The following is a 20,104-nucleotide window of genomic DNA, read 5'->3' as shown; positions in this document are numbered from 1 at the left end:
TTGATCAAGTGGGAGTCAACCATCAGCTCCCTCATCAAGAAGGCCCAGCAGAGGATGTACTTCCTGCGGCAGCTGAAGAAGGCCAAGTTGCCTGTCCAGCTGATGGTGCGGTTCTACACGGCCATCATCGAGTCCATCCTCTGCTCCTCCATCACAGTGTGGTACGCCGGGGCCACAGCCAGGGACAGACACAGACTGCAGCGCATTGTGGCCTCTGCTGAGAAGGTGATCGGCTGTAACCTTCCATCTCTCCACGACCTGCACGTCTCCAGGACTCTGGGCCGAGCAGGTCAGATCACAGCTGACCCTTCTCACCCTGCTCACGGTCTATTCAAACCACTCCCCTTGGGCAGGAGGCTACGGTCCATCCGGACCAGAACCTGCCGCCATAAGAACAGTTTCTTCCCCTCTGCCGTTAGACTCAAGAACACCTCATAACTCAGTCACCTTAAGCTTAACTCTGTCACTTTATCATTTTATCACGGGTCACTTTAGACAATGTACTTTGGTTTCTAATTGCACTCCTCCCACTGCACTGTTTTTTCTGTTTCTCTGTTTTTCTGTTGCACACAGCCTTTCATATTTCATTTTTTTATCTTATATTTTATCTTATTTTGACACATATGTTATATTTTATCCTAGCATTTTATCTCTTCTTAATGTTGCACCATTGTACCGAAGCAAATTCCTAGTCCGTGAATCCTGTTCACTGGCAATGGCAATAAACTTCTTCTGATTCTGATTCTGATAAAACCTGTGTTTCAGATCCCCATCCATTTCTCATATGTCGGTTGAAGATAGATGTTGTCATATTTATACGGCCATCAGCTGGTCCGCGGGAACCCAGGAGTTAAATTTCTCGGGCCAATTTTTCCATCTGACAAATACAAATTTCTTCCCCTTGGTAAAACGTTCACGAATAATTTCTTGAACCTGATACGGTCTGTCTTTTGCTATTTTAACCTTCTGCGATTCTGGTTCATAGAATGAACCTTCAATGATCTTGCCGTCATAATCTTTCAATTTATAAACGGGCGGCGCGCATTATATACATTCTGACACCGTGAACATTTCATCCGTAAAACTTTGTTCATATTTTTTATCAAAAACTCCCCTGAGCTTGGAGACCCTGAGAGCTTGGCGGATCTCTTCAGAATGATGAAGCGGATAGTCCTTTTTCATTTTTATATGTTTTAGCGAACATAAATATTAATCTTTTGTTTTAAATAAGCGCTCTTGGAAACGTTAAATTGAACTCTGATTCAGCACTGCGGAGAGCGCTCACAGATCAGCCTCGGCCTTTTAATAAGGCCGTGTTAAAACCCCGCATAATTCATACGAGAACCTTTTTTTTTCCCACCAAAACCTCATTTGTATGACTCTGTCTTGCAATATGAAGCGCCTTGGGGCAACTGTTTGTTGTGATTTGGCGCTATATAAATAAATTTGATTTGAAAACATTTCACCCTTTTTTCAACAATATTATTGGAAAGAACACTGACCATCTAAGTTTTAGAATATATGCTTTATTACATTCATTAAAGTCACACACAGAGAAAAAAGCAATTGTTCATGTTTATTAAACACAACATACGTGGAGGAAAAAAGTATACGTTCATGTTTATTAAACACAACATACGTGGAGGAAAAAAGTATACGTTCATGTTTATTAAACACAACATAAGTGAAGGAAAAAAGTATACGTTCATGTTTATTAAACACAACATACATGAAGGAAAAAAGTATAGGTTCACGTGCAAAACTGGAAAACTCTGAGTAATACATCTCCCCCGCATTTACGGTTTATTTCAGTATTCAGCTGTAAAAGTGTAGGAAAAATCTCCCCTCTAGGCAGTTCCAGCTGTTTCACCCGGCACGCCATCACATCCACAAACAGAGTGTATAATGTAAGCACGTGCAGCGGATTACACAAATTACAAATCATCGGTGGTCAAAACAGAGATTTTCAGTAATACGTTGTACAGAGATTTTTCAGATGAATGGAGAGCCGCGTTGTAGATATGTTCTGTCCAGACTCCGGGTCAGGGACGACGTCTGATAACGTCGAAGACCCTCTCCATAACGCATGAAGGCGGGATGTCTGGGCTCTCCAGCCTGCGAATGACGGCCCGCTCCAGCTTATACGAGAGTCCGGGTATAATATAAACTTCCCGCAGGCTTTGAAAGAGACTCATCACACAATTACCCATGACGGTACACAATATAATGATGATATAAAAAAAAAAATAAAAAAAATGCAGGGTTTTTTTTTCAGTCGTCGGTTTTATAGACGGCTACCATCCCCTCCAGGTCGAGATCGGCGTCTTCACCGAAACGTGTACAGTTCGTTGATCTTTGCTTCAAAATTATCACTGTATTTCAGCTCAGTGAGGATGTTTTCTACCACCCCCTGGACCTTCGCCGCCGATGGGTTGAGGAAGCGCTGGGTTAGGAGTTTTACCACAGCCGGAATGAAGGTCGGTCACCAGAGTCTCACCATTAATCTCTCAAAATGTCTGGTAAAGAAATATTCATTTAATGGGTTCAGGCACTCGTGCTGGCGCTGGCTGGGGTGATCGATCTCACACCCGTAACAGAGTTTTTGTCTGTTACGGCCAAAAGTAAGTGAGCTACGCCGACTTTCACCGTTTTCAGGAATTCCTCTGACAGGAACCCGTCTGGCCGGTCTGATGCATAAGATGTGGCGTATTTCTCAGCCCGCTCGAGGTCTTGTACCTCCCCCGGACTCGCGGCCTCTGTGACAGCGGGAAGAGAGCCCACACCTCCCGGGCTAGAAAGTGCCTGAGAAGGATGGATCTCGCCCCAGACCGGTTCGAGCTGAACTCCCCACGGGGTCTCGTACCCGTCGCGGGTCCGTGAAGCCTTATGGCGCCGGTCCTGGTTCACGACTGGCTCGGCGGATCTCGTCCAGGCCTGCCCCAGGGATGCCGGGTCTCTTCCACAGGCGAGTGTGCAGTCGCAAGTGATGTCATCGGCCGGTGCGATGGGGGAGGTTGAGGAGCTTATGCTGGTCCGTCGCCCGATGCTTAAATGAGATGTGGTCTGCTGTCTTTTTATAGAAATCCCCGTGCATGCGGGGGAGGAGCTACGGCAGAGGTTTTTTTTTTTAAAGTAAAAAAAGGCGCTAAGTTTTTTCGGACTTTGATCACGTCCCTCCAGGCCAGACACCTTGTAAAAAGACCCGTAATCCTCTCATTGCAGGTGTTGAACAACTCGTCCCAGCTCTCAGCCGCGGCTGTGACGGATCTGACGCGGCCGCTGGCACTAACTCTCTCCAATTTAATTTCACCCTCAGAGTCAGCGTCAGGGGGTCCCCGCTGAAATATCACCCTATAGTGCGGCCCCTGGGGGCTGAGCCAGGTGAGTTGGAAGTGAGTTTTCCTCTTTTCCGGCGTCCGATCTCCTAGAGGCTCAGGGTTGACCGTGTCATGAATCATCGACCCTGCAGCCGCGGAGAACACTCCCCAGTCGGCGGACATAAGCGCCACCCGCGGGGTTCCTCGACTGTAAGTCTCACCCTCAGCCAGAGTGAAGAAACTTACTTGGGCGAAATACGGATCGAACGTGTAAGTTAAACGTTCGGGCCCCTCCAGGCCGTACGTCAAATCTTCCTCCGGTATCGGCTGACTCAAGCGGCTGACGTACGTCCTCGCTTTTTTGGGAGCGAGTGAGCCCTCTGTTGTCATGGTGATGTTCACGGGCGTCTCACAGATGTAACGGAGGATCGGAGTTCGTCTTGCCATGGTGAATGCTGTATGTCACTCTGTCATCGAAAAGGGGATTTTTAAACCCTGTCTTTGGCCCGCGGGGCTTAATTCAACGCCTCGGATGAATAAAAACACCATCCGGCATGACCAGTGTTGCCACAGTTACTTTGAAAAAGTAATCCAATTACTGATTACTAATTGAAAAAGTAACTTAGTTACTTTACTGATTGCTCAATTGGAAAAGTAACTAAGTTAGATTACTAGTTACTTTTTTAGTTACTTTCCCCAGCTGCCGACAACAACCCTCTGCCACCTCAACATGACAATGATACCTGTTTTGCCAAAACTCACTTTATAGTCACCCTTTCTTGACTTCAATGAAAATAAATACTTGTTTTATAAAAAGTAAAATAAAGACCTCTTTCTTGTCCTCATATTTAACTGTTGACAGCACTGTAACAGTAAAACTTGCAATTTCTAACCTACATTGTTTATAAATGTAACTATTAAATTAATTCTAACATTTAAATTCTCTCTAAACACTTTACTTGTCAAAATTATTATTATTTTAAGTAGTATTAGTAGTTGTAGTAAAAAAACAACTTCAAAACTAGACCTTTAATCTAGGGGTGTTGTGGGGGGGCACATCCCTGCCCCACGCCCCCATTCTATCTGGATTCGCCCCTGCTTTGGCGTTTGAGCACAAAGAATAGATAACATTTATTTATGCAGAAAACATGACCAGATTTACAGATAAGAAAGTTTTATTGCGTTTTCACATCATGTGGTCCTCAGAAAGAGAGTTTAGGTGCATTTGAGTGGAAAATGGTGTTAGTTGTTGACGCGTCGCAGAGGATCAGCTGTTTTTAGCAGCAGATACGGAGCAGCTCAGCTCAGAATTCTAAATAAAGGAGAAAATAAAGCATAAAAATGTCTTTGTAAAGCTCAGTGCATGTGTGCTGTTGTCACCGTGCTTTAAGAGGTGAGGACGAGTCGTAGCTGCTGCAAAAAAACGCGGATGAAAAGCTCACAGCTCGCTTCAAGTGGACAGTTCAGTTGAACCCCGACCTCCTGCCCACGGACCAAGTTTAATGCTGCTATCGACCCACAATGTAAAAATAATAGTAACGCACAGTGACTTGGAGAAGTAACTTTAATCTGATTACTGATTTGGAAAGATTAACGCGTTAGATTACTCGATACTAAAAAAAGTGGTTAGATTAGAGTAACGCGTTACTGGCATCACTGGGTGTGACTGAGAAGAAACTTTGTTTTTTCCGCCTTCATCACCTCGGGCGGCATCAGCGATCAGCGGGTGTTCCGCAACCCCTGATCGACCGGGTAATATCTTAAAAGAAACTGCATTTATCATGACTAAGAATAAGCTTTGTTTTTCTGTCTTCAAACAAGCCCAGTGAATGACCCCGTCATCAGGAAATCAGATGTAATAAAACATTCAAGCTTCAACCAAAGATTCAAGCTTCTCTACTATGTTATAAAAGACCATCCGACGTGACACCCCCGCTGCGCAGGTCACACACACACACACACACACACACACACACACACACACACACACACACACACACACACACACACACACACACACACACACAGAGCTCCGAAACACACACACACACATGCACACAAACACCCCCAGACAGACACACACGCACGCACACACACACACACACACACACACACACACACACACGCACACACACACGCACACAGCTAGCGTCTGCAACAGGTTATTACAGCCGTGGGGTCATGTTTCCGTGAGGAGCTCTATGCGTGGGTATTTGACCGTCTTGCTGCAAAGACTTACAGCCGTTACAGCTGAGAGACGGTTATTTTTAACCCTTCTTTAATTTTAGAATTAAAAAACAGAAAAGGAGACGCTTTAATTTAAGAATTAAAAAATATTAAAGGGGTATTAAAATATTCGTGTTTAATCAGTAAATTGAAGTAAACCTCCCATAATTGTGTAAACGATACGGGTATTTTTTTAATCCTTCTTTAATTGAGGAATTAAAAACCATAAAAGGACGCGCTTTAATTTAAGAATAAATAAATATTAAAGGGGCATTAAATATTAGACAGTGATTTATGTTTAATTATTTGAGAATTAGTTAATTCTTTAATATATGAAAAAAGATCTAGGTATTTTTTAATCCTTCTTTAATTCATGAAATAAAAGAACATTAAAATATTAGATCCGGGTGGGAGGGGAGGTAGGGTTTGGAGGCGGGGCTTGGAGGCAGAGCTTGGGGCGGGGTTAGGTGAGGTGCCAGGGGTGGGGTTAGTGGTGGAGTTTGGGGGCGGGGTTAGGGGAGGTGCCAGGGGCGGGGTTAGGGGTGGAGTTTGGGGGCAGAGCTTGGGGGCTGAGCCAGGGGCGGGGCCTGGGGACGGGGCTTAGGGGCGGGACATAGTGACGTAGTCGATTCTGATTGGCTGTGACGTCATAAGGGGCGGGGTAGGGGCGAGGCTTAGTGACAGTCGATTCTGATTGGCTGACAGGGCCATAAATCAGTTTTTGACATAAGGTCGCTCAGTTTACTCTCTTTCAAGCCGCCTCACACAAATAAGGTCTAATCTTACCAACCCCCAGAGCAAGCACACAGGCAACAGTGGTAAGCAAAATATCTTGGGTTTATGTTGTTTGCAATGAAATAGAAGTCAAAGTAAATGTAAGAATCATTGGGAGGGGTTTTATTTGCATGGTCCACACTATTCCAACTTTTGTGATTTGGAATTGCAGCTCTAAGGTGACACTGACCTTGCAATCATCTCCTTCTCCTTGTTGGAAGAATGTCCTCCACTGCCCAAGACTTTAGCAGGAGTGGAGAGGAAATAGAGACAGTGGTTCTTGAAGTATTGATTTACCAATGGCAAAAGAATCTGTAAGAACCAAACCAAGAGTCAGCCTTCATTAGTCATGTTAGAACACTTCCAAGGGTCCTCCTCTTTCTTACAATGACAGCAGAATGAAATGGAGATGGAAGTGAACCTGATGTTCTTGAGACTCCACGTCCAGATAGGCGCATGACCAATGTGTAGAGATCAAATCAAACTAAAACTCAAACACGACATATTGCAGCTCACCTTGGCAAAGAATTTGATCTCTTGTTCATGTGGTGATTTCTCCACTCTCCCGCTGCTAACCACGGCCTCTATTAGAAAACACAATTAAAAAAATGAAAGCATAACAGATCAGCTCATGATCCAAATTGTGCATTGGAACAGGAGGAAAATACAAAGTGCAACATCAACCATGGTAAGATTTCGACTGAATTCCTCAAATCACAGTACCAAGATGAGCAATGAACTCTTGAGCAATGTCCATCCATTTCAGAAGCTTCTGGAGGAAGCCATAAGCAAAACGTTTCTCAATAGAGGAAATGTCCTGCTCCATGTCCTTCAGTCCCCTGAAGATAAGGAGACAAGGAAGGAAGAATGAAAGTAAGACAGCTGGTCAGAGGAAGCTGAGCAGACACTGATCCTAAACATTTGGTGACCTTGTCACAGCATATCCATTAAGCTGGAGGAACTTCAGCAGGTCCTGTGCTTTCTCCCTGTCCCTGGCCTTCTCCTTAGCTGTCAGTGTGTCATACGGGACAAGCAAAGGATGGGTGCCACCTCCTGAAAAGGAGCTCAAGTCATTAATGGAGACTATAGACTTCAAACCAGCAATGAGAAAAATGTAGTGTTGTCTGAAAGGAACCTTTAGCCTGCAATTCCAGCTTCTTCTTCCGGCCCCACGTGTTGTGATAGTTCTCAGCCAGCTGCTCAGCCATAGACTGCAGGAAGAGAGCCAGAAAATGAATGTGTTAAAGAGCTGCCACAGGTCCACTAAACACACACTGATCAGTGCTGCAAAAGACTGAAAGAAAGATACAAACCTGCAGCTCTCTGGAGAGAGTCATTCCTGAGATGTCTACTGGCTGAGGGCTGTAACCATGGCTCGGATCATAAGTGGCCTGCAGACATAAAGAGGGTTAGGATTTTGGGCTCCTAGTGTTTCATGACCCTATCCCAGCAGACTGAGGAGGCATGTGATCCTTTCTACTGTGTAACTCCGGCACTCCTCGTTCTGTTGCCTCCATATTACTGTAATCACAGGTCAAAAGAAAACCACTGTATCCTCTGCCCTGTTAAAAGTGTTAAACCTGTAGGTTTGTTACCCTGCACTTCAGTGGTCGCTCAGAGTACTGTAAACACCAGTATGTGTCCCAACTCATTTGCATTTCCATTGCATCGAATAACAAGAGCTATTAGAGATTTCTGATATCCGCAAATCCAGATCTGGATCACCTCCAAAATTCAGTGGAGTCTTCCGTGCCCTAATATCTGTGGTGCAAATTTGGTGAGAATCTGTGATGTAGTTTTGACATAATCCTTCAAAGCCTATATAAAGTGAAATCTAGATCCAGAATCTGGATCCAGATCCAGATCACTTCCAAAATTGTATGGAGTCTTCCATGGTCTAATATCTATCTGTGATCCAAATTTAGTGAGAATCTGTGAAGTAGGTTTGACGTAATCCTTCAAAGCTTATAAAAATTGAAATCTTGATCCAGAATCCAGATCCAGATCACCTCCAAAATTCAGTGGAGTTATCCATGCCCTAATATCTATCTGATAATATTGAATTTGGTGAGAATCTGTGAGGTAGTTTTGACGTAATCCGTCAAAGTCTATATAAAGTGTAATCTTGATCCAGATTCCAGAAACTGGATCCGGATCACCTCCAAAATTCAGTGGAGTCTTCCATGGCCCAATATGTAATATAGTGAACATTTAGTTCAAATCTGTACAGTAGTTTTGACATAATCCTGCTAACAGTAATCCTTCAAAGCCTCCATAAAGCGAAACTTGATCCAGAATCCAGATCCAGATCTGGATCACCTCCAAATTTAATGGAGTCTTCCATGGCCTAATATCTATTTGTGGTGAACATTTCGTCAAAATCTGTGCAGCAGTTTTGACATAATCCTGCCAACAGACAGACAGACAAATAAATAAATGCAGATGATTTTATTTCGTCCTTGGCGGACATAAGAAATAAATAAAAGCCAATGATTTTATTACGCCCTTGGCAGACATAATAAATAATTAAATAAATATATAAATGCAAATGATTTTATTACATCCTTGGTGGACGTAAATATTATTATTTTCTCCACTTTCCTCTCCGTATGATTCAAATACATATTACTTAAAATGTATTTTGTTTGAAATATAGTTGACCCTGGTCTTATACAATCACACAGCACTTACTGGTCAGCTTTGTGTTGCTCCACAAACCATGCCAGAGTATGCCTGGTGCAGAACCACATTTAAGGAAAGAGAATCCTGTGAATCACTAAACTAGTATTTATTTGTACATAGATTGTGACCAGTGTTGTCTTGTTGAAAGATCCAGCCCCAGTGCAACTTCAACTTTGTCAATGATTCATGAACATTGTTCTCAAGAATCTGATGATATTGACTGGAATCCATGTGACCCTCAACTTTAACAAGATTCCCAGTACCTGCACTGGCCACACAGCCCCACAGCATGATGGAACAACCTCCAAATTTTACTGTAGGCAGCAAGTGTTTTTCTTGGAATGCTGTGTTCTTTTCCAGCAATGCATACCACCCCTTGTTATATCCAAATAACTCAATTTTGGTTTCATCGCTCCACAGCACCTTATTCCAAAATGAAGCTGGCTTGTCCAAATGTGCTTTAGCATACCTCAAGCGACACTGTTTATGGCATGAACGCAGAAGAGGCTTCCTCTGCATTACAGCATCATACAGCATCTCTTTGTGCAAAGTGCACTGTATAGTTGAACGATGCACAGAGACACTATCTGCAGCAAGATCATATTGTAGGTGTTTGGAGCAGGTCTGTGGGTTGACTATGACTGTTCTCACCATCCTTCGCTTCAGTTTATCTGAGATTTTTCTTGGCCTGCCACTTTGGGCCTTAACTAGTACCGTGCCTGTGGTCTTCCATTTCCTCACTATGTTCCTCACAGTGGAAACTGACAGCTGAAATCTCTGAGATAGCTTTTTGTATCCTTCCCCTAAACCATGATGTTGAACAATCTTTGTTTTCAGGTCATTTGAGAGTTGTTTAGAGGCTCCCATGTTTCCACTCATTAGAACAGATGCAAAGAGGGGAAACATTTGCAAATGGCCACCCTTTCTCATGATTGGATTCACCAGTGTAAAGAGGTCACTGGTCAATGAACTTACCAAACCAATTTTGTGTTCCAATAATAAGTGCTAAATGTATTCAAATTAATAAAATGACAAGGGTGTCCAAATTTATGCACCTGCCCAATTTTGTTTAAATAATTATTGCACACTTTCTGTATATACTAGAAACTTAATTTCACTTCTCAAATATCAGCGTGTTCATCTGCTATATGATATATTTAACTGAAATTTTTGACGTCTGTGCATGGGCGCTCACGCTCTCATGAGGACCGGCCAGCATCTGAGTGCGCAGCACAGTGTGAAGCGACCCGGATGGCTGATTTCACTTCAGCCACGTAAATTGCAGTTTACATGACAGACAGAAAGAGTGGAAATTAAATCATACAAATAAGGGTGACGAAGGTGTGAACTCATTCTTGTGTGATTGCTTTGCTGTGGACACTAGCGCATGTCAGCTGACCGCCGACTGACTAATAGCTGGATGTGACCGTGCATGCAAGGTGTTACATTATAACACAGACAAAAATAAGCTGTTTTGTCAGTTATTACAGTGCTTTTTCCTCTTTTAAAAAAAATACATTTATCTCCTTGTTGATTTTAGGCATTTTACGCTCCTGTTATAAGACAGTGATTGTAGTGTAGTGGTAAAGCTTCCGTCTGGTAATCTGAGCTTTTGTAAATTGCAGGTTTGAATCCCGTGAGTGGCATTTATTTTTTATTTAACCAGGGTTATTTAGCCACAGGTTTCTGTATTGTGTCCCCTTTCATTTATTACCAATATCAACCCAGTGATTTTCACAAATTGTCCAGCTGGTTTTTATTTTTTCTCCACATCAGCGGCGCGATGTGGTGCAACACGTTCCAGCTGCTCACACTGTGTTCGTGCACGTGCACGAGCACGAGCATGTACAAAACCGTCATTGATGTGTCATGCACATCACATGCACTGTGCGACTGTGCGTCCCTCACGACAGCAGGTAGATGGCTCATGGTTTCCCATTTCGTGTTTGGTTCGCTGATTTTCTTCCGGTTTCTGCATCTTTTGTGTTATGTGTGAAGGGGCTCTAAGAAATAGCTAATAATACATCAAAATTCCCAACTTTTCTTAACAGTATCTACTCCTTTGTACCTGAGCAGTCTGAGAAATCTTCCGTGTAGCGGCCTTCTTCTCAATTTCACCCTCCCCATCTCGGGCTTTCTCCAGGGTCCACTCCCATGCCAGCATAGCTTTGACAGATTCTTTGATAGGCCAACGATAGATCTCCTTGTCCTGATACACAAAGAAATCATTTTCAAATGCTACCAAGTACATAGATGAAGAATGGAACTGGCTTAGTAGTGTCAGAAAGGGATAAAGAAGCATTGATGATGACAACTCAACACCTTTTCAGAAAAGGTCTTGTATGGCCGGAGCATGGGGTGAGTCTTAGCATTCTCATCCAATACCTCTCCGTAGGTCCAGTTGTTCTGAATCTGAAATTTGATATTGGTGTGATAAAGTCATTTAAAATGATTTCATAGAAAGACATGTTACAGTAGATGATCATTTTGAAAAATAATTTTCTATCTGACCTTCTCAAAGGCCCATCTGTCATGGGTGTGCTCCGCATATTTGTTAATAAAAGGATCCAGCCTCTCTGGGATGATGGTGCTGTGAATAAATCAGTGCACATTTAATTCTATATGAATTGTGAAATCAATCAGCAAGCACTTAAGACGCTGTCTGATGCTCCTACACAAGTAGTGTTTCTATAAAGTAGAACACTGAAACGAAGGTACACTCATTAGTATTAGAATATTCAATAATCCAGTGGAATTAACAGATTAGAGATTCTCCTGTAACAGTCTGAATGATTTACTACTAATAAGGTGACAAATAAACACAGGTCCTTAACATCCCACTCGGGGTCACAATAACCACTGCAGCACACCTTTGGTGGAAGCAGTTTAAGCCCCTGGAGATCTCACTACTCACTATTACTTCTCTCTCTCTCTCTCTCTCTCTCTCTCACACACACACACACACACACACACACACACACACACACACACACACACACACACACACACACACACACACACACACACACACACACACACACACACACACACACACACATCAACTGCCCATTTCCGGTTAGGGCCCCTTCACACATAGTGTGAATTTGCTCGAATTGTGCATGAAGTGCACATGAAGCAGGAATCGTGTGCAATACGTGTAAAATCGTAGCTGCCTCTAACGCCTCGTGCAAATGTTGCTACAGCCATTTGCACACACCACCGGTTGAAAGACAGAGTGTGCGCTGTGTGAGCCCATCAAACCCTCTCACGGCAGGTGTCAGCCAAATTCCAGGTGACACACACAAATATCTAACACTGCTCGTTTGGCACTTAGAAAATGTGTGGCCATTTGCACTATTAGCATGACAACAGTCAGCAATTACTGTCAGGCTGGATGTGAAATTTGTCTAAGTGCCCCCACGAGTGTGGCTTTGCAAACACACACAGTGACATGTTGGTGTGTGCGCTGAACTTACAGGGGGTGTGTCCGCCCACAGGAGCGGGTGTGGAGATCTGTGGTTCTGGACTTCACGGCTGCAGAACACATACTGTGTTTGGACGGACATGAACTAACAACTGCCCACTGTGACACGCGTGTGTCTACTTGCTGTCATACCGTGGACATACATAAAAACATATATTGCTGTTGTAATGGGCTGCAGCAAGCATGCACACATTGACAGGCTGTTCCAGGTGATCGGGACCATCAGGTCATAACACGCAGTGGGTAATCTGAATGTCACGCCACCCATGTGAGCTCTGTTCCACATGACGCGGTGTCTGTCCTGTGGCGTGCCATCAACAAGGCATGTGTGTCGGGCAGGACACACGCGGGGCCGGCTGGACATGCCGCCAGCAGATGTGGACATGATAAGTGCGCCCTGCTTCTCATTCATGTCATTTCATGACTGTATGTCTGTGACCATGGGTCATCTACAGAGGAACAGATGGCTCATACTTGTATTACCTGCTTGATAAGAGGGATTCAAAAAAATTTGGTGTTTTTATATGGTGTGCGATTTTTTTTTTTTTTTAAATATGTCCATGTCCTTCTTGATATCAGGCATTTTCCCACACCTTTTACAGGACAGCGATGGTAGCTCAGTGGTAAAGTTTCTGGCTGGCAATCAGAGTTTTTGGCAAGTGCAGGTTCGAATCCCATGGGTGGCATTTTTTTTTTCACAGCAGCTGCACGATGTGTAACCACATTGCACAGGTGCTTGCACTGTATTCCCGCATGCACAAAACTGTCACAGCATGTATTTTTTATTTATTTTTTCTTCACAGCAACTGCGTGATGTGGTTACATGAACTGTTGCAATGGCATCGTGCACGCCTGCCCATCGGCTCGATGTTTTCGTGGACAGCTCATACGAGCTGTTCCGCCGTGAGCTGTCCTGAGTTGTACTTATTTGTACTATGTGTGTAGGAGCCCTTAAGAATTATTGCCTTTGAACTGTCAAAGGAAACTGGAGGTATTTTAGAAGACAAAAAGAATGATTTTAACTGATATTCTTGTGCATGTACAATTTATTTATTTATTTATTTTTTATAAAAGCTTTAATGAAGGGTTAAAAAACAACAACAACCCTGTCCTTATTATTGCACAGTGTGCTTACTGACCAACAGAATTATACATAGTGTACAATGTTCTGTTTGCCCATTTATCAGTCCGTGCAGATGTCGGTGGATGTTATATCATGTCTCAGGAAATGCTGGATGCCATTTTTTAATTATTGCTTACAAGTATTTTCTAGATTCAAGTTTCTATAGGTTTTAATGGAATGTTTTGTCAGTAACAAAAGCATTACCAAGAATAACCAACCAAAACAATAATTACACTCATCAGATATCAACAGTCACTGTGTTTAGAGTGCTGATATCAGCTTCAGTGTCCTCTAAATGAATGAATTTTACTGATGATAACCAAAAAAGCCTGTTTAGAGCTTTGGCCCAATGAAACGGCCCTTCATTGTATCTCAGCAACCACTTATGCCAGACAGCACATTTTACGTTAAAGTCACTCAAGGACCCAAAGTTTCCATTTGATCCAACTGAACATTTTCCCAGAAAATGACCAGAATCTCCTGCTTTGACATGAGGCCCCCTGAGAAAATTACCCCTTACTGTGTTTCAACAAGTAACCACTGCATTATAATCAACCACGTGTACCATAACAGATAAAAATAATAATAACAAATGTGAAGAATTACAGTGTCAACCGCATATAAGCACTTACAAAGTGACACTTTTTTGTAATTTGCCTCTGTACAGCACCACAGTATACGAGGTCTATTAGAAAAGTATCTGACCTTATTATTTTTTTCAAAAACCATATGGATTTGAATCACGTGTGATTGCGTCAGACAAGCTTGAACCATCATGCGCATGCGTGAGTTTTTCCACGCCCGTTGGTTGCGTCATTCGCCTGGACATGCCAGAACATGTCCCGTGAGGCTTCATCACGGCGTTGCTGTGCGCCATGCGGCACCGCCGCGACGCACGAAGCCTCCGCTCCTCTTTCCATGACAAAAACTCCTGTAACAATAGAATGTGCCGTTCATTTCCAAACTGGACGCTGTGTTTTATCTGGGACGTCGTCTGACTAGCACAGGAATTGTGAAAAGACGTGGACATCAGCACTTTTTCAGCACATTGAGACAGACGTGCGGAGGAATTCCGCGCGTTGCGGCGGTGCCGCATGGCGCAAAGCAACGCCGTGATGAAGCCTCACGGGACATGTTCTGGCATGTCCAGGCACATCCACAATTTCTCGGATAATCACTCGATGGAAAAACCACCGACAGCTGTCTGAACTCCATCTCAAAGCCATCCTGTGAGACCAAAACGGAGGTGGTTTTGTCTCGCTCCAGTAGCAAATCCATCATGATGCGTGAAGCCTGCGCTCAGCTTTCCATGACAAAATCTCTTGTTAAAAGTGAAATCTGCCAGAAAATGGTTGATGTCCAGCTCTTGTGATAACCAGAGAAAGTGCACACGACAGTCCGGCTCCACAGAGCCATCCATTTAGAAATGATCCAGTGGTTTGTGGCTCTCGATGGCGGCACGGAGCGCGGCGCACTGAGCGTCCTTAAAGCCATCCTTAAAGCTGTAGTAACAGTCCTTATTCTCTGTGAAGCCCGTAAAATTTTCACCGAAAGCCAGATAAATTTTTCTAATGGTTTCCAGCTGCCAGTCTCTAACAGTTTCTGAAAAAATTCTGATGGAAAAAAAGCCCAAATCATTCCGCCATTTCCTGACAATGAAAATCCGCCAAGGGGGTGGACCACACCTCACTCAAAGCCTGCTCACAGGCCAATGACGCAACCGACAGGTGTGGAAAAACTCACGCATGCGCACGAGGGTTCAAGCTTGTCTGACGCAATCACACGTGATTCAAATCCATATGGTTTTTGAAAAAAATAAGGTTGGATACTTTTCTAATAGACCTCATATTTGAAATAAAACAAGCAACATGTGATTGACTTTTAGTTTTACTTCAAGGGGTTTAACAAAAATATCACAATCCTTTGGGAACTAAAGCCATTTTTAGCAGGGGTGGTGGCCAAGTGGTTCGTGCGCTTGGTTTCAGTGCGGAAGGTTCCCTGTTCAAAGCCCACCCCTGCTACATTTCTCCATGTAATATGGAGTTGCATCAGAAAGGGCATTCGGCATAGAACCTGTGCCAAATCAATATGTCGATCCACATCGGATCTGCTGTGGTGACCCTTAGTGAAAACAAGGGAACAGCTGAACGGTCTTAATAATAATAATTGGATAAACTGCATACGATTATCCAACCATCCATTTTCTACACCCCTTACACCAATCAAAGGTCACTGGGGGGGTATCCCAGCAGTCATAGGGTGTGAGGGAGGGTACACTCTGGACAGGAAATCAGTCTGTCGCAGGGCCATATATAGACAGACAAACACATTCACACACGCATGCACCCCTACAGTCAATTTAGAGTCACCAATTCACCTAACTTGCATGTGTTTGTGGGAGTGGGAGGAAGTCAAAACACCCAGAGGGAATCCACACAAACATGGGGAGAACATGCAAACACCACACAGAAAGAAAGACCCAGGCGGGAAGCGAACCCATGACCTTCTTGCTGTGAGGCTGAATATGATTATTTTTAATTTTTAAAAAATCATCACTTTTACAGCCAGTTTTCTTGAGAGATATCCCCGTCCTCAGGACCCAAAGTACTGCACATATTCCGTTTTTCCATGAATTAATCAGAGCAGATGGACTTAGTCAGGTGTGTTCCTCTGTCAGTTGTTGAGATGTTGATTAGCTGAACATACCTGACTGAGCTCATCTACTCTGATTACTTAGGGACAAAATAAAAATGTGTTGCACTTTGGGTCCCAAGGACCAGGATTGGGAAACACTGACTTCGGGGATGGATACATGAACGTTTCCAAATCACAGAATCATTTTGGGCTTTATTTCCACTAATTATTTAGAAATACAAATAGTATGGTAGTGCATGGTAAATCTGTCTGCAGTAGGCAGAATGTGCAAGAAGGAGACTAGTGAGGGAAGCCACCAAGACATCCAGACAACTCTGAATGTGTTATAGGCTTCTGCGACTGTGATTGAAGACATTGTGAATAATTTCTGAGAACTAATCCAGATGAAATTTTATCCCTTGCTACAAAGTAAACAGTCTATACTACAAGCACATCTTGATGGTTTCACTTCAGCTACATTCTGGTAGTGCATGGAGATAGAGGGAGCCACGCAGAAGAGAAACAGGTTTCTATTTAAAAATTTAAGAATTTGACCAAAAAAAAAAAAAAGCTTAGGGGCAGCCTGTGACGTAGCAGGGCCAGTACTCTCAGAAACATCTGGTTGGTTTTCCCCATCAGTCCTTACTTTGTAGTCTCCACTGGTTTGGGATCGAAGTTGCCTTCTGCATCCACAGAGGCCTTCTTCTCAGTGTGGGAAGAGTAGCTGGCATCCACGTAGTCAGGAGGGATTGCTCCAGCTATAGCACACAGGCAGGGCATTGCAATCTTGAAGAGCTCTGCATCAAATCTCTAGAGTTCAAATGATACCAGAGAGAATACAGTTTAACAACAACAACAAGCTTGCTCCTGTATAACTATAAAATAATGCTGACACCAACAAAGGTATCGCTCACCTTATGAGCCAAAGATTCAAAGATTCCCCAGAACAGTTTTCGAGAAAGATGTAGCTCCTCTTCTGACGTCACACCAAAGTTAGCCCATCCATTCGGCAAACAGTAGTACTTCCAGCAGCGTTCATAATGATTGGTCAACAGCTGAAACAATTAAACAACAGAGGGGAATAAATATGTGCATAAAACAGTATACACAGTCATACTATATAATAATTGACAGCATATGGAATAGTAAAACACCAACAACACAATGGAGTGGACACAAACCTTAAGAGGCATCTTTGCATATTCATTGAGGATGGGCACATCAAATACCAGCCTTCTGAGCAAATGCTGCAGCATGGACGGTAGAAGGTACCTGGAAAAGAAAAAAACATTCTTATGATCATTTTCAGTTAAATTTGCTTTATTCCAGATGTGGCGGTCTGTACTGGGACTGACTTGCAGAGTGACATAAGACACTCCTCAATGACATCTCTCTGTGCTTTGGTGAGCGCTCGGCCGCGAGATAGACGATAGATGGTGTGGAGCATGGAGTCGATCATGATGGCACGATGGTCTGTACCAGCAAACAAGGGGGCGCACTTGGTGACCAGAGGCAGAACAGCTGAACACAGGTAGCGGTTCAGTGCCAAAGCCATTTCAGTTGTACTGAATGCCACCTGCAAGGAGAAAAACCTACGTTTGAATATCTGCCATACTGCAGAAAGATAAGTAAATCGCACCGAGACTGCTTACAAATAATAATTGGAGGGCGGAGTTGCAGAACAGTGGTGCTCAAGCAAATGTGGAATACTGGCAGCTGGTAAAAAGGTTCCAAATTGGATTTGCAATAGCTCATTTTCTATGCCTCACTGATTCAACACAAACACCAAAGCATGCGAAAAGCCCTACAAATTTTAACTAGAACACTGCGCTCGTGGAGCGCAAACGTCCGCCAAGACTAGTTACCAATTCCACAAATTTTTACATTGTAAAAAAATTTCAAGTTCAAAGTTATGCTAGAAGTTGCATTTTATAAGCTAAAATATAATACAAAATATAGATCAAAAGGGCTTTTCAATGTTAAAATCCAATGTTTGCTAAATTCACAATACAGATCAGATGCGATCATACTTAGTCGATTCATTAAGAGTGCCAGTTTCTACCTCACTGTCACAAATAAGAGTGATTGAGGCACTTTAGACTGATATATAATGCAAAATGTACCTCAAATGGGCTTTTCAATATTACATTCAAATGTCCACAAAATCCACAATCCAGATCAGATCCGGATCCAACTTTGTCAGGAAATAGTGAGTGCCAGTCTGCACCTCACTTTCATATATGAGAGTGATTGAGGCATGTTTGATTAAGATATAATGTAAAATATACATTAAATAGGGTTTTCAATGTTAATTTTCAACAGCCACAAAATCTGTATTCCAGTTCAATGTTAAACACAGGGATTTTTCCAGTTTTCCAAGATTTTTCCTGACACTGACCTTTGACGTATGACCTTGAAAACTGAATTAGTTCTTGCCTATCATGATATGAATCTTCAGTAAAACATTTCATAAAAATATGTGAAGAATTGTGGGCTGAAATTTTTACAGAAGCTTCATATCCTAAGAGGCAAGAACTGATTCAGTTTTCAAGGTTATACGTCAAAGGTCAATGTCAGGAAAAATCTTGGAAAACTGGAAAAATCCCTGTGTTTAACATTGAACTGGAATACAGATTTTGTGGCCATTTAAAATTAACATTGAAAACCCCATTTAATGTATATTTTACATTATATCTTAATCAAACATGCCTCAATCACTCTCATATATGAAAGTGAGGAAAATGGAAAATAGAAAAAAATCCTATTTTTAACATTGAATGCATTTTCAAAAATTTCAGCGCATTATGTAGGATGTATCCTTTATCAAATGACAGTTTGACCCAGATCTGATCCAGATTGCAGATTTTGTGGCCACTTGAATTTAACACTGAAAACCCCATTTAATGTATATTTTACATTCTATCTTAATCAAACATGGTCCAGTCACTCTCATATTTGAAAGTGAGATGCAGACTGACACTCACTATGGCCTGACAAAATTTGATCTGGATCTGATCTGGACTGTGGATTTTGTGGACATTTGAATTTAACATTGAAACCCCCATTTAATGTATATTTTACATTCTATCTTAATCAAATATGGCCCAGTCACTCTCATATTTGAAAGTGAGGTGCAGACTGGCACTCACTATGGCCTGACAAAGTTTGATCCGGATCTGATCCTTACTGCGGATTTTGCAATCTCAATCAAAAGTGCCTCAATCACTCACATTTTTTTCTGTTATGGATTTACCTACGCCATCAAAATTGAATGGAGTTTCCAATTTTATGTCTGATACAGAATTCTTGAATTTAAGATTTTTGTGTTGTTTGAGTTTGACTTCTCACCGTGTCCAAGGAGGCTGCAGCTCTCATGTCAGGGAGGAAGCCAACCTCCAGAACATGGAGCAGGAAGTCCTGATTATCAATACCATACACTCTGTCAAGGAACAGCACCATGGACGCTTTGTGGTCTGGCACAAAACTGGCTGACATCTTTGGCTCAATAATCTGACCATCTGTAGTTACAATCAGAGAAATCATCAATGATATTATATTGATCCAAGATGGATGTAAAATAATATTCCCAGATAGTGGAGTATGTACTCAGTATGATCATGTCTGTTTGCATCTAACCTTTGCCATAGGCTGGAATCTGCACAGGTAAGCTTATGACTCCCACAAGATCCTCTATGGGTACCAGAGACCTCAGGATGGCTCTGATCCTTAAAGCCTCACCCTTCCCTGCTTGGATCAGCTGTAGATAGTACATATGAAAAAAGTCTTATGTCTCAGTTTGTATATAACCACAAACCTTAACATTGTAGACTTAGGAAAAAGTGTTGTGAAAATAAATCATACTCA

The 20,104-nt window shown here is 42.6% G+C and overlaps 1 protein-coding gene across 1 annotated transcript in view; it reads right to left on the bottom strand.

The window, feature by feature from the left end:
• Positions 1 to 20,104, bottom strand: part of ryr1b (ryanodine receptor 1b (skeletal)) — a 468,306-nt gene that overhangs the window by 241,542 nt on the left and 206,660 nt on the right. Inside the window, 15 exon segments of the mRNA XM_034168593.1 lie at positions 6,508 to 6,629; positions 6,834 to 6,901; positions 7,041 to 7,156; positions 7,247 to 7,370; positions 7,453 to 7,528; positions 7,631 to 7,708; positions 11,068 to 11,208; positions 11,322 to 11,411; positions 11,511 to 11,589; positions 16,887 to 17,050; positions 17,155 to 17,295; positions 17,422 to 17,512; positions 17,596 to 17,816; positions 19,589 to 19,758; positions 19,877 to 19,997. Coding sequence (XP_034024484.1) covers positions 6,508 to 6,629; positions 6,834 to 6,901; positions 7,041 to 7,156; positions 7,247 to 7,370; positions 7,453 to 7,528; positions 7,631 to 7,708; positions 11,068 to 11,208; positions 11,322 to 11,411; positions 11,511 to 11,589; positions 16,887 to 17,050; positions 17,155 to 17,295; positions 17,422 to 17,512; positions 17,596 to 17,816; positions 19,589 to 19,758; positions 19,877 to 19,997 — 1,802 coding nt within the window.

This window comes from Thalassophryne amazonica, chromosome 4, assembly GCF_902500255.1.
Source record: "Thalassophryne amazonica chromosome 4, fThaAma1.1, whole genome shotgun sequence".
Taxonomy (NCBI): Eukaryota; Metazoa; Chordata; class Actinopteri; order Batrachoidiformes; family Batrachoididae; genus Thalassophryne; species Thalassophryne amazonica.
Note: the sequence above shows the minus strand (reverse complement) of the source record. Positions and strands in the feature narration are given on the sequence as shown.